This window comes from Monodelphis domestica, chromosome 2 (genome assembly GCF_027887165.1).
Source record: "Monodelphis domestica isolate mMonDom1 chromosome 2, mMonDom1.pri, whole genome shotgun sequence".
NCBI classification, from domain to species: domain Eukaryota; kingdom Metazoa; phylum Chordata; class Mammalia; order Didelphimorphia; family Didelphidae; genus Monodelphis; species Monodelphis domestica.
In genome coordinates, this window is record NC_077228.1 from 496,068,203 (window position 1) to 496,082,720 (window position 14,518).

The 14,518-nt window shown below is 34.8% G+C and overlaps 1 protein-coding gene across 3 annotated transcripts in view; it reads right to left on the reverse strand.

The window, feature by feature from the left end:
- Positions 1-1,356: 1,356 nt before the first annotated feature.
- Positions 1,357-14,518, reverse strand: part of HORMAD1 (HORMA domain containing 1) — a 29,182-nt gene continuing 16,020 nt past the window's right edge. For all 3 annotated transcript variants that reach the window (XM_016429149.2, XM_007485384.3, XM_016429152.2), the window contains 3 exons: positions 12,812-12,895; positions 6,254-6,325; positions 1,357-2,838 (listed from right to left, as the gene is read on the reverse strand). In XM_016429149.2, the coding sequence (XP_016284635.1) occupies positions 2,755-2,838; positions 6,254-6,325; positions 12,812-12,895 (240 nt within the window). In that variant the 3' untranslated portion in view covers positions 1,357-2,754. The remainder of the gene's footprint in view (positions 2,839-6,253; positions 6,326-12,811; positions 12,896-14,518) is intronic.

A 14,518-nucleotide genomic window follows, 5' to 3' on the forward strand; every position in this document is an offset into this window, starting at 1 on the left:
CAATTAATGGCCCATAAGCCTGAGTTTGAATCCTACCCTGTCCAAGTTAGGTTTCTGTGGGACTTTATAGGCATGCTATTTATTTTAACCTTCAAGAGAATTTCAGACCCCTCTGCAAAAGGAGAATTATATAATCCTTGCTTTGCCTGCTTCAGGGGGATATAGTTAGTAAATTCTTCACAAACTTTAGAGTGGTGAATGTGAGTATTGTTATAATTAAAATGGTTGAAGTTGTAAACTGTAGTGAGTTAAAATGGTGGAAAATATAAATTGTGATAGATATTAAGAGAGGGTGAGTAAATTTGACTGCAGAAAATATGTTTCTCTACAGTGTCTTGGTTTTTAAATCAAATATAAGGTGGTCGCCAGGGAATATATTCCCAAATTATGAATATGCCCAAGTCAACTGGGTTTTTTAGAGAATTTAATTAATAATACAATGAGGAATTAAAGAAAAGGAGAAGGAGAGAGAAAAGGAATTAATGAGAAAAAATAGGTTGGGCCTGGCCAACCCAAGCCTAAGCCTTAAGAGAGAAACCAGTCAGTTATCACTCACCATAAGATTTGTCTTAAGCAAGGATGTCTGGGGAACAGAATCTCCCCAGAGGGAGTTCCAGCCAGAGTCAGCCTCCCAAGGGACTTCTTCTCAAGAGATCTTCAAAGGGCCGCCTCCAAAAGGATCTGCCTCCAAAAGGATCTATCTCCAAGGATCTATCTCCAAGGATCCAAGGATCTCCAAGCCTCCAAGGATCCCTTGCTCAAGAGATTCCTTTTCTTATATAGGTTTTTTCCTATGTCACCTCCCCTAAGTTCTTCCATCTACCAATCACTGTAGATGTTTTCTAAAAGACAGCCCATCTGAATTCCTGCTAAGTCAACTAATCCCCTCAGTAAGTTTGAACCAGAGAAAACACAGCTGACTAATCTCATTAAGAGAAAACTTGCCCGACCCTTTTAAGTACCTAGCATCCCACTGTATCAATTCTAAAAAACAGGCATGGCTCAAAGAACTCCTTGCCTTATTATAAGCATGGGTCCAAGTACTTTCATTGTTTAGCAAGGAGTTTTCTCCCCTAAAGCAGTCTTACGTATGGGTGGAGTAGAGGTCCTCCCATTTCTGATCCTGGCGAGTTCTCACATCAAAATGGGGAATGTTTCCAGTAGGGAATTTGTTCCAATGGAGGATTCTTCAATGTGGAAATTTTTAACATTCACAAGTCTGAGAAATTTCAAGATTTACAGTATCCTGGACTCTTCAGCTGTTAAAAGTACTGTATACATATTTTGTTTCAAAATACCATATGTTAAGAGCTCATTTTCTTCTATTTAAATAAAAATTAGAAGCCATGAAAGTCATACAACACAGTAAATGTTTTATTTGTTGTTGAAAATGCTATACAATGCTTCAAATTAGTAATTTAATAAATTTAATAAAACCAAATCAAAACAACCCTGAGGTTTCATCATATGTCCTGAAAATTAACAGAAATGATAATAAACGGCAATATTGAAAGGGTTGTATATAGACATACTAATAGTTTGTTAGTGGAGCTATGAAAAGATACAACCATTTTGTAAAGCAATTTGGAATTATGTAAATAAAAAGTCCATAACTCGTCCATAACTCCATTATCAGGTTATACCCCAAGAAAGCCATCTAGTAGAAGAAAATCCCCATATACTCCAAAATATTTATGGTAGCACTTTTTGTGAGAACTAAGAGTTGAAAACAAGAACTGGGGAATGACTAAACAAACTGTGGTGCATAAATGTAGTGAAATCTTACTGTCTTGTTAGAAACTATGTGTGATGAATACAGAGAAGCATGGAAAGATCTCCATGAACTGATGCAGAGTGAAATACGCAGAGCCAAGAAAACAATATATACAACATTGTATAAATGGAAAAAATGACACCAAAAATCAAAAGTAAATGTAACAAAATTATTAAGATCAAACAGAACTCAAATTAAGAACTACGAGAAGGTTCTCCCAACCTACCTCTTTGTGGAGATGGGAGGTCCACATGTTTTCAGACTTTTTAAATGTACTGACTTTACTTTTCTGCTCTAAAACATACTATTTGTCATAAGGGAGGCTCTCTGGGAGAGGGAGGAAAAGGATCCATAGGGATACTATGGTGATGTAAGAAACAGAAAATATCAATAAAAACTCATTAAAAAAATAAAAATGTTATAGTAAAATCTTGCTGCATTAAATTTGTAAAAAATATTTTAAAATATCTGCAATAAATTATAGATCATCATTTTAACACTAAATAGTACTGAAGAACAAAATGACAGTCACAATTTATATGATAACGGTCAAACAAATTAATACAGACATATAATTGTGAATGCACCAAATGTTAATACCTCAATATGTATTATTTCAAAAATTCACTGTATTAAAGTAAATTAAAATTAATATTTCTAAATGAATGGTCTACCAAATATAGGTCAGGGCTAACTGGCAAATGAGGTACTAGACTTCTGACAATTTTATTTGCCTTTGACACCATAGACTAACCTCTAAATTTTTTCAGAGTAGATCAAAATTTGGTTTTTACTGCATAATATTTTAAGCCATAGTCAATTCTGAAATGTGTAATTCCAGGTTTCTGGGGTTTGGGGGTAGAAATGGGGAGGAAGAGATACAACCTTAAAATATATTATTGCTCTGTAATATCATTGTTATTATTTAGTTTAGATAGTGATGTTAAGAAAACTTTTACAAATAATCATAAAAATTATTTCTATATGAAAGTCTTTGATTCACTAAATTTTCTCCTTTTTGGCACTGAGTCTTGATCACTGGAATGTTCAAAGGATTGGAGGACCTGTCAAAAGAAAAAAATCAATAAGGAAGGATCCACTGTAACAATCTTCATTGTGAATTTAAGTCTCTTTCTGTTCATTTGCTATTTTGGACAAAGAGCAGGGCTTTACTTTGATTTTCAGTGATATAAGAACTCACGTTTTCTTAGAATTATGTTAATATTATTATTATGTGTCCACTTCCAGATGGTTGCTAAAACAGTACCCATTTGTACTAGGGAATTTCAGATTAAAAAGCATCATACTCACCAAATAGGCAATTTTTCTCTCTTTAATATTTCATATTACTGCTCTTCATGAACTCTATACTAAACCACATTGTACTACAAAGCTGTTCCCAAAGTTTGGCTTAACATCTACTTTTAGATTCATTCAATCATTTTCAATCATGCCTGACTCTTTGTGATCCTATTTGGGATTTTCTTGGCAAAGATACTGGAGATACATTTCTTTCTCCAGTCATTTTCAGAGATGAGAAACTTGCCCAGGGTCACAGGGCTACTAAGTATGTGAGGTCAGATTTGAATTCAGGAAGAGTCTTCCTGACTCCAAGCCTAGCACTCTATCCACTGTGCCATGAAGCTGCCCATTCATTACAATACCTGCAGCCAATGTTCCCTTCCAACTACAGAAAATCAATATGTTTTAAAGATATGTACAGAAACTGACACAATTTTAAAAAATTAATAGAATTTATTTCCAGGTATCTCAGACCCTCCCTGCCCTCCTCACACCATAGAAGGCATCATCCTACAAACAGATATGTATATATAATGTCTTTCATGTTTCCATTTTAAAGTTCATTCTTTAAAGGTAAATATTCACAAATTATTCTTTAAATATTAAATTTATAGTTGTATATAATGTTCTCTTGATTTTACTTGTTTAATTAATTTATTATTACATAATATATAAACATATTAAATGTTATATGTTTATAGATATTATATATTAAATTATTACTACTCCTTATTTTCTCCTGTAGTTCTTTCCAAGGTCTTAAAATAATTTGCTCATCATTTCTTCCAGTATAGTAGTATTCTATCACATCATATACCACAATTTGTTTTCGCCATTTCCCAATTGATTAACATGCCCTTAATTTCCAGTTCTTTGTCACAACAAAGAGTACTGCTATAAATATTTTGGAACATAAAGGTTCTTTTCTTTTCCCCACAATTTCCTTTGGAAATAGACCCAGCAATCTTCCCAGGCTTTAAAAAAATAGAAAGAAAAAAATTGAAAAACCTAAATCAAAGAGGGAATTGGCCCTCTAGCTTCATGGCCCTCTCCCTCAAAGAAAAGTTATCTGAGAGTAATTCCAAATTGTTCACCAAAATAGTGGTATCAGTTCACAGTTCCACCAACAGTATTTTAAATGTCTCTTCTCCATATCCCCTCTAACATTTGTTGTTTTTTCCCCTTTTGTCATTTTAGCCAATTAGATTGTTTTAGTTTGCATTTCCCTAATCAGTAGTGATTTGGAGCACTTTTTCATATACCTCTATATGGCTTTGATTTCTTCATCCAAAAACTGTTATATGACATGGCTCTTATTTCTACAAATGTGTCAAAGTTCTCTATTTTCAACATGAGATATTTATCTGAAAGACTGAAATGCACTCCACCCCCCGCAAATTTTCTGCTTTCTTTCTAATCTTGGCAACATGTTTTATTTTATTTGCACAAAAACTTTTCAATTTAATGTACTCAGAATTACCAATTTTACATTTCAAAATGCTCTCCATCTCTTGTTTAATTATAAATTTCTATCCTACTCATAAATCCAATAGGAAATATGTTCCCTGTTTGTCTAGATCTTGTATCCATTTTTACCTGATCTCAGTGAATGGCATAAGAGTTTAACCTATACCCAATTTCTGCCAAACTACTATCCAACTGTCTTTTTTTTTTAACTAAGAGTGAATTCTTATTCTAATAGCCTCAATCTATGCTTTTGTCAAATACAAGGTTACTATAATCTTTTACTACTCTCTGTTATGTCTGTTCTGTTCCACTAATCTATCTTTCTATTTTGTAACCAGTACTAGTTTTGATAATTACTGCTTTATAATACAGCTTAAAATCTAGTTAAAAATTATTGTTAAGTTGAATTGCTCATCAGCTCAAGGAGGGAGGAGGGAGGTGGGGAGGGAAGAACAGGAATCATGAAATCATGGAAAAATATTCTAAATAAATAAATAAAATTTAAAAATTACTGTTAAACCTCCTTTTTAATTTTTTCATGGATTATTTTGATATTCTTGATCTTTTGTTCTTCCAAATGATTTTTGTTATTATTTTTTCTATTCAGTAAGATCATTTTTTGGTAATTTGATTGGTATGGCATTGAAAAAATAGAATATTTTAGATAGGATTGTCATTTTAATTGTATTGGCTCTGCCCATAAATGAACAATTAACATTTCTCCAATTATCCTGATCTGACTTCGTGTAAAACATGTTTTATAATTATGTTCCATTGGAGTTGCATAAAATTAAAATCAAGGCATCATTAACAAGATTTTCTGAGCTCATATATGGGGAAAATAAACTATCAGTATAGGTTGCAATTCAGGTTGTTAAAACTTTGAATTTCATTGGAAGGAAATGGGAAGCCCATATTTTGATTTTACTACAAGATACTTAGAACTTTAATTAGTTCTTTGGGAAAGGTATTATATAAATCCAAGTTAATGTAAAGTATTTAAAATAATCTGTTATTTTTAAAATAAAAGTAGTTTGTTTTCCTAAATACTTGAAATAAGAATTTTATGCTTTAAAATTAAAAAAAAAATTTCATGTAGTATGAAACCTTTTCTAAAGTCTTACTCAGAAACCTCATTGTGTTATGAAAGTGACCCTGGAAGTCCTGATAGACCATGTCAGCAAAGCATATTTGTGGAAGGGCCTATCAGGCCAGAATAGCTCTGAGCACTTGAACCAGCAACAGACTGTATGTCTGGTGTCTCAGGACCAGGCACCAAAATCTGGAAAACCCCAAAAGGTTAGCTAAAAAGTGATGAAATTTTTGGCCACAGCAACTAAGACCATGATGGTTGCTCAGTGGAGTGAATACTCTCTCTGACAAAATCATGACTCCTCAAAGTACATACACGAATGAAGCAAAAGAATATTTGACATAAATCACTGAACTAAATGATCTGATTTAGTAGAACAAGGTTCAAATTTTATTATAAGTGGTATGTAAACAAGATACCTTATTAAAGAATTACTTCACTTTTAAAATCAACATATAAAGAATTGAATATCAATAATATACTAAATACCCTAGAGAAAAGCGCATTATCTCTCCTACTCACCATTTTAATGTTAATTTGTGGAGATATTCCAATAGTTCATATTTTACACACCATATATGCCATAGCAATGAATTTTCTATAATCAACAAATTTACCTTTCTCCCTGATTCAGATCTATTCCTCTTCTTATTTTCTCTAGAAGTCTTCACTGACTGATTTCCATAAATCTGAATCAAGAAAGAATAATTGATTACCATTCAAAGTAATGAAAATGGGGGCAGCTAGGTGGCTTAGTAGATTGAGAGCCAGGCCTAGTGATAGGAGATCCTGGGTTCAAAACTGACCTCAGATACTTCCTAGCTGTGTGACCCTGGGCAAGTCACTTAACCCTCATTGCTTAGTCTTACTACTTTTTTGCCTTGGAACCAATACACAGTATTTATTCCAAGACAGAAGGTAAGGATTAAAAAAAAATGTAATGAAAAGGAATTATTTGGCCATATATAGATTTGACTATTATTGTCATATCCAACCACATATTTAAAATGACTATAGAAACTTGAGTTATGAAAAAGAAGTTAGTAGTTAACCTATTCTTCCCTAGGGGAAAGCTTTTAAAAATAGATATTTATACTGTTTCTTCTATTTTTATACTTTCATGATAGAAATATTGCTGCAGAACAATACATAGACACAAACTTTCTATGTATAGCAATAACATTGAAAGTTAGAGTTGTGAAGATAACGTGAACATTTGACAATTCATTTGACAAACATCATGTACCTATTAGGCCTAAAACATTATACTAAATACTGGGGATACAAAGAAAAATAAAAAGTCTTTATGCTCAAGGAGTTGATAGTCTACTAGAAGATACAACATCCAACATATATAGAGAAAGAAATGAGGTAATTTGAGCAGAAAGCACCAATAATTAGAGGGAATCCAGAAAGGCTTCAAGGAAAAGGTGGCACCTGAACTGACCCTTGAGCAAAATTAATGATTTCAAGCAGTAAAGTTACCTTTCAGTCTAGTCATGGAAGATAGCACGTTTAAAGGCATGGCCAGATGACTGGAATAGAGATAGCAAGTTCTGGTATTGATAAGTAGGCCAATTTGGTGGAAATAAAGTGTTTGAAGGAAGGCAGTTCAGAAAGGTAGGTTGAAGCCAGATTGTGAGGAGCTTTAAATGCCAGGTGGAAAGGTTTGCTAATTTATTCTAGAGGCAGAAGAAAACCACTTGAACATTGAAATAATATGACCAAGACTACCTTAAAACTATTATTCTGACATCTATGTGAAAGCTGGATTAAAAGGGAAGAGGAGGGAAGTCAATGCAGGGAAATCAGGAGGCTGCGATAATCCATCCAAAAACAAGGAAGAGCCTAGACTAAGGCCTCAGTTTGAGTGGAGAAGAGTAATTTATGAAATGATAAAGGCAGAATAAATGAGGCTGGGTTACAGACTGGATATGGAGGATGAACAAGGAAGAGTAAATGGTGTCTCTAAGGTTATAAAGATGGATGACTAGAGAAGGCACTGGTTTAATGAGAAAAATAACCAGGTCCATTGTAGAACTGTAGAATCTGAGAAGCTTTTGGGATGCCCAGGTGAGAAATATCCTATATATAGTTTGTAATATAGAGCTGGGGTTCAGGAAAGATGTTGAGGCTTATTATTAGTTTTTTTTTAGTCATTTTGCAGAGTTGGTAACATTGTTCACATATTTTGTCATAGAAATAGTTCAGAAATGTTTTCTGTATATTTTCATGCCAAACTATTATTATTATATGTGACTTCAGACCCCATTAACTTGTTGAAACAGTCTCACTACCTTCAGGACTCTGGGGTTTCTAGAAGAATCATGATGATGTAAAAAGGAAGTGCCTTGGAAAGACTAAGAGGCATGTAGAAGAGGGTTGTGCTGACAAATGTTTAACAACTGGCTCCCCAACACCATTAAGCTTAATTTGCATTATTACAATTTTCTCTATCACTTAAGTCTAGACAATCAGAATATATATCAAACCCAGATTTGCTATGGTTGTCCATTTCCAAGATGTAAATATTCAGGGAAAATTTAATAATCAGCTTTTGCAAGCTGTAATAAGGTGACACATGCAATATGAGTAATAAAACCTTGGTTAAGGGTGAGTGAGGATGTAGCAGAGGAGGGTATAGTAAGCTGTTGTCAGGTTCTTTGTGACAAGGCAGGCTAAGACCTGTTAACTATCATTTAATGAAACTTTCAACATGGAGCAAGTTTTTGTTCAGTTGTGTGTCAAGTACCATTAAGTAAACATCATTACTGCTTCTGGCATGGGACTTTAGGTTTCCCTTTGTAACCCCAAATTATGGAAGTGCTTCAGGTAATCAGTAAAATTCCTTGTTTCCTTGCACTGACCCTGGGCATCAAAGACTAAAGACCCTTGAGAGAATTATCCCCCTTGGATTCTCCCCTAGGTTTCAAAATATACATATTCTGATTATGTCCTGATACTATCTCTTAATCTAGGACATCTACTTGCCCCCTAAACTATACCTAGCCAAGCCCTATGTCTTTGGGACATCAAACAATGCTCTGATGCCAATCAGGTGATAAAGGAATTTCAGAATTCTTAATAGAAATGGAACACTAGTGAATGATAGCTCCAGTTGAGTTGAAGTGAAAGGGAGGAGTAGGGTATTTAGGAAAGCAATATATTTGTTAGTAGACTATCTAGGATGGAGGCAAGATTTGGAGTAGAGAGTGAGCTAGGCAATGAACTAATTGAGAAAAGGGGAGGAAAATCCTAAAAGGGATGGGGAGGTCAGGGTAAGTAAATAATGGTAAAAAATAAAGTCATCAGGAACTGAAGTGAACAATAAGTTTGGATAGAATGAACCTCAAACAAGGAAAGGTGATTGAGTGGTGACAAACTATAGAAGTACAATATGAAATAAAGACTAATCCTACTTCCTGGAGGCCATTGAGTTGGAGAGCATATGAGAACGTGCAAACAGTCCTGGATAGGGTTGCCAAGGATACAATGGGGAGTGAGGTCTCAGCGATAGCCAGAAAATGGAAAAAAAATATTACAGGAAGAAGCCTATGAAGAAGTGTTGCTTATTAATTATAGAGTAGAAAGTTCCAGAGGGCATAACAGAAGAGGCCTGCAAACATGGAATTGAGGTGGATGGTAAAGAGAAAGCAGCCAGGGTTTGGGAAAGTGAATTCTTTGTAAGTCAGGAATCCCTTGAGCAAGAACTGGGAAAGTAAAAATGGGTTGGAATTTGCTCATCTCTGTGGGTAGCTAAAGTAGAATGAAGATAAAGTTTCCAGGAATTTAGAAGGTTTATGAATTGGGCAGCCAGAGAACCAGAGTGATTGAGGAGACATAAATGTATATAATGACATTCCAGAGGATAATGGATAGGGGAGAAGAAATAATTCTGAGAAAAAAGGAGAAACATCTAAAGTTTTGTGGATAATTAAAAAAAAATAATCGAATAATTGAACCTTACCTGACTTGAGATGTCTTTTTTTCCCTTCAATCAATCAATATTTGACATTTCCCTGATCCATACACATAGGCCTAGATTTTCTCCTAAACTTCAATACTACATCACTGATTATTGAACATTTCACTTTGGTTGACTCACAATATCCCTTGAATGTCTCAACTTTGATGACAAAACTTGACATTTTCCCTTCAAAAACCACCCCTCTTCTGAATTTTTGTTTCTATAGAACTATATATAGACTATACTTCTTGCCACACAGATTCACAATTCTTCATACCACATATCTAGTCAGTTGCCCGGTATCTTTAATTGTATCTCAACATCTCTTGTATTTGATCCCTTACCATTATTTATACAGCCCTTCTTACTGCCCAGCCCTAACTTCCTCATTCAACTGCTTTCTCCAGTTACCAGGTTATCTCTTTTCAAAACTGATTCAAAACTTTTTTCAATTTTAATCCTTTAAAAAAAAATTTCTGCTGCATTTAATATTGTTGATCACCTTTTCTTCCTGAGCATTCTTTCTTTTATAGGTATTCATGACTCTAATCTCTCCTGTTTTGTTTTGTTTTTTTCTTGCTTATCTGACTGCTTGGAGACAAATAAGGCTATATTTTTTACAAGTTGGTTTTTTTCAACAAAAAGAAAAGACTCACATTCAAGCTAACAGTTAAAAAAACTTTCCCACTTCCCATAGGTACCGAAATATTCCTTTTACTTTATAGAGTTCTATCATATGTAGCTTATGGTTGCTAAAGAGTTGACATTCATCTGGATCTAAATCCTCTAGTTCCTCATGATCTCAGGATTCAGTGACCAGTAAAAGCCAAGATTCTGCTTTGCTGTTTCAGGTCATGACCCTGTATTTACTGCTACTTGGTTTCTGGCTTTTCTCTAGTCATCACTTGCAGGTTCCTATCATGTTGTGTTTTTTTTGCAGCACCCCTACTTATCTATTTCTGGTTCAGCAACTCCATCTGGCACATGTTCCTTTCCTTTAGGGTTGTATGGGTGTGCTGGCCTTCAGTGTAGGTCTATCTCCAGGTATTCCTGTAGTCCAGTATATCTATCTAGTGCCAATTTCTATCATTTCCTTCTCTTTAGGATTTTGTGAGTACATCATTCTTCAATGAAGCCCTCTTCTCTGCCTACCTTAAGAGATTGGCATTTCTCTATATATGTTACTGAGAACATGCTGAGTGGAGACTGATGATCAATCACCAGATTTCCATTCTATGTTAAGTTTTTCTCAAGAGACTTCTATGCCATCTCACATCTGAGGAAGAGTAGGAAACTGCATACATTTGTGAATGAGGCAGAGAATAATTATACACTATTTTCTCTTGTTATTTACATTGCTTTTATATCTATTAAATGTTATTGCTTTAGGATAGGTAATTTTTTAATGGTCTACTAATAGAGTATTGTACTGAATGATGGCTTAGACATTATTTACAGAATTAATTGTTCCAAATAACTCTACTGAACCTGGGAAAAGTAGAACCTGGGACCAGAGTTATCAAATATTTCAGGATCCCAGTTGTTGCAGTCAATCAAAAAGCATTTATTAAGCTCTACTATGTATCAAACATTGTGCTGCTCTCTGGGGAATAAATGCAAAGAATTAAACAGTCCCTACCAAGTATAACAAGTATATACTGAAAAAAATGTGTAAGAAGGACAGAAACCCTCATCCCAACTGATGTAAATACAGAAGGCCCAAACAAGTTTGATTGATTCAATCAATAAAAAAGTACAAATTAGGTACAAACAAGTCTATTATCAATTTGATCTGTGACAGTAAGGAATAGATCATATGGGGGTTTATGAGTGACAGTATTAGATTAGAAAAACCCAAATACCTCAGGGCTACCCCTAGACTGAGGAGAATAATCACTTGTCCTCTGGATACCCAACCTACCAACAGAAGTAGGCTTTTGGGTAGGTAACCCCAGAAGGAGTGCTACAAATATAAAGAGAATAATTACAAACAAATAGAAGATCAGATACAAAGAACATATAACTATTTAAGAGGCAGAAATGAGGAAGGAGCACATTGCATGTATAGGGGACAAAGTCACAGAGATGGGAAAAGTAGGGTCATATTTTAAAGAGCAAGTAAATCAGTGTAGCTGAACCATAGAGTTTATGGAAGAGAATAACATGTTAGAATGAAAAGTAGAAAAGGGGCCAGAAAGTAAAAGTTTTTAAATGACAGAGAGAGAACTTTATGTTTGATCCTAGAAGATACCAAGAAGCCACTGGAGTAGAAGGTTAATCTTTGTTTCAGGAAAATATTTTAGAATCTAATACTTTGGAGTGAGAACAGAAATGAAACAGGAAGACCTATTTGGACAATATTGAAGTGATCCAAACAAGAAGTGATGATGGCTAGGATGATGGCTATGAGTAGATAAGGGATGAATGGGAGAAATGTTGTAAAGTTAGAAGAGATCAAGATTTAGGAGCAGCTGGGTGGATACAGAGCCAGATCTGGAGGTGGGAGGTCCTGGGTTCAAATTTGGCCTCATACACTTCCTAGCTATGTGATCTTGGGCAACTCACTTAACCTTCATTGCCTAGCCCTTATTGCTTTTCTGCCTTGGAACCAAACTTAGTATTGATTCTAAGATGGAAGGTAAGGGCTTAAAAAAAGTGATAAGATTTAGTAAAACTGAGTATGTAGGATGAATGTAAATAAAGAATCTATAATGACAGAGGTTGCAAGTATGAGTAATTAGGAGAACAGTAGTACTCTGGAAAGTAACAGGGAAGCTCAAGAGAGGAAAGAGTTTGGGCAAGAAAAATTTGGAGCTTTGCTCTGAATGTGTGTTCATGACACTAATGGAAAATCCAATTTGGTGCTCAGGAAAGAGACTAGGACTGGATATATGGAACTGGGAATTGACTGATTTAACTATAAATAAATCAATTGGCTTTTTGGTTGATTTAGTTTGCGTGAACTAGCATGATCACTCCTGAGAATATTGGTAAAGCTAAAACAATAAAGCTAAATACCATATCAATTTGTGCTGTCTCCGCTAAGGTAAAGACACCCCATAAATTCCAGTCTGAGCAGTCAATCCAGTTGGTCACATGCTCTTACTTTAATACCATCTAAACTGTGGCATAATTCACTATGATACAGATTACAAAATAAAAACAAACCAGTTGTATCATATACAGTTCATTCTGAGTAAGTACTCACAGTGTTGCTCTGGAAAATCTTCCCACTTCTTGTTCTGCTTTCAGACACATCAAGTTCTGATGTCTTACTGATCAACTGTTCAACCTAAAATGGAGGATATTTATTGCCATATTTCAAAACCACACATTACATGTAAAAAATACATTTAAGGTACTTTTTGATCTAATAAAAACAGGGACAAGTATCAGTGTTACTAAAGGAGTACTGGTGTAAATAAAAAAGCATTTGGCTGGGGCCTGGGAGACCTGCTAATTTTGACATTGTGTGACCTTGGACAAGTCACATCAACTTTATAGGTCTCAATTTCCCCACTTGTAAAAGAAGTGATTGGTCTATAATATCATCTAGCATCTGCATAGCACTTTAAGGCTTACTAAACAATTTACCAACATTATCCCATTTTATACTCAAAACAACCTTAGAAGGTAGATTCTTTTATTATTCTTTTATATAAATATGAGGAAATTGAGGCAGATTGAGCTTAAGTGATTTGCCCAGGGTCACATAACTAATAAGTATCTGAGGCTGCATTTGAACTCAGCTCTTCCTGACTTCAGGTCATATCATTAAAGACCCTTCCTGCTATAGCATTCTGTGAACCATATATAAAATAATAAGAGTTATGATTGTATACCTATGAAATTCCTTTTAGATTAGCCTATGACCCATGGAAATGACTTATTCTTATTTCATAAAAGAACTCTCTTATTGATCAGAGTGAAGAGGTTCTACCAGTCCTTGAGAGGAGTGAACTAAGAAGGAATTAAGTAGTAAAGATTGGGCTCAAACTGCATTTTAACTTATTATGACCATATCCTAATTCAAGATTCCTATAGGGGAGCAGAGCTAAGATGACTGAGAAAAGGCAGGAACTTCCTTGAACTTTCCCACAATCCCCCTCTAAACAACTTTAAAATAATGCTTTAAAATGATTTCTGGAGTGACAGAACCCCCAAAAGGGCAGGGTGAAACAATTTCCATCCAGGATAACTCAGAAGGGCAGGAAAGGTTTATCTCATTGGGGTGAGAGTAGAGTATATAGTATAGGGGAGGCAGTGCCCAGGCAATCCAGCAGCAGGCTTTGAGGACAATTGAATTAGCAGCAGTAGCTTTCAGACAGTAACTAGTCAGAAGGAAATTACAGGGGTTTCCTGCCTGGCCCTGGATGCAGGGCTCTGTTCTACTGCCCATATGCAGATCTGGCTTTCAGGCCCAAAAATAATTACTAGAAGAGCTCAAAAACGTTTTTTTTTTTAATCAAATAAGAGGGTAGAGAGAAAATAAATGAGCCCGAGGCAAGAAAATCATGAAAAAAGAGTCAACAGCTTGATAAGGAGATTATAAAGTAGATAACAGGAACCAAAAATAAATAATTCAAATGTCATGGAGCCAGTCAGGACCACACAAGATTTAGCAGCTTCTACATTAAAGGATAAGAAGGCGTGGAACATATTTTTGGAAGACAAAAGCTAGTTTACAACTAAGAATCACCTACCCAGCAAAACTGAGTATATATTCTGTTAGGGGAGAAAAGTGGATATTTAATCAGATATTTAATCAAACAGAAGACTTTCAAACATTCCTGAGGGAAAGACCAGAGCTGAATAGAAAACTTGACTACTTTCAAATATAAGACTCAAGAGAAGCACAAAAAAGGTAAACATGAAAGAGAAAATCCCATAAGGGATTCAATAAGGGGTGAAAAGG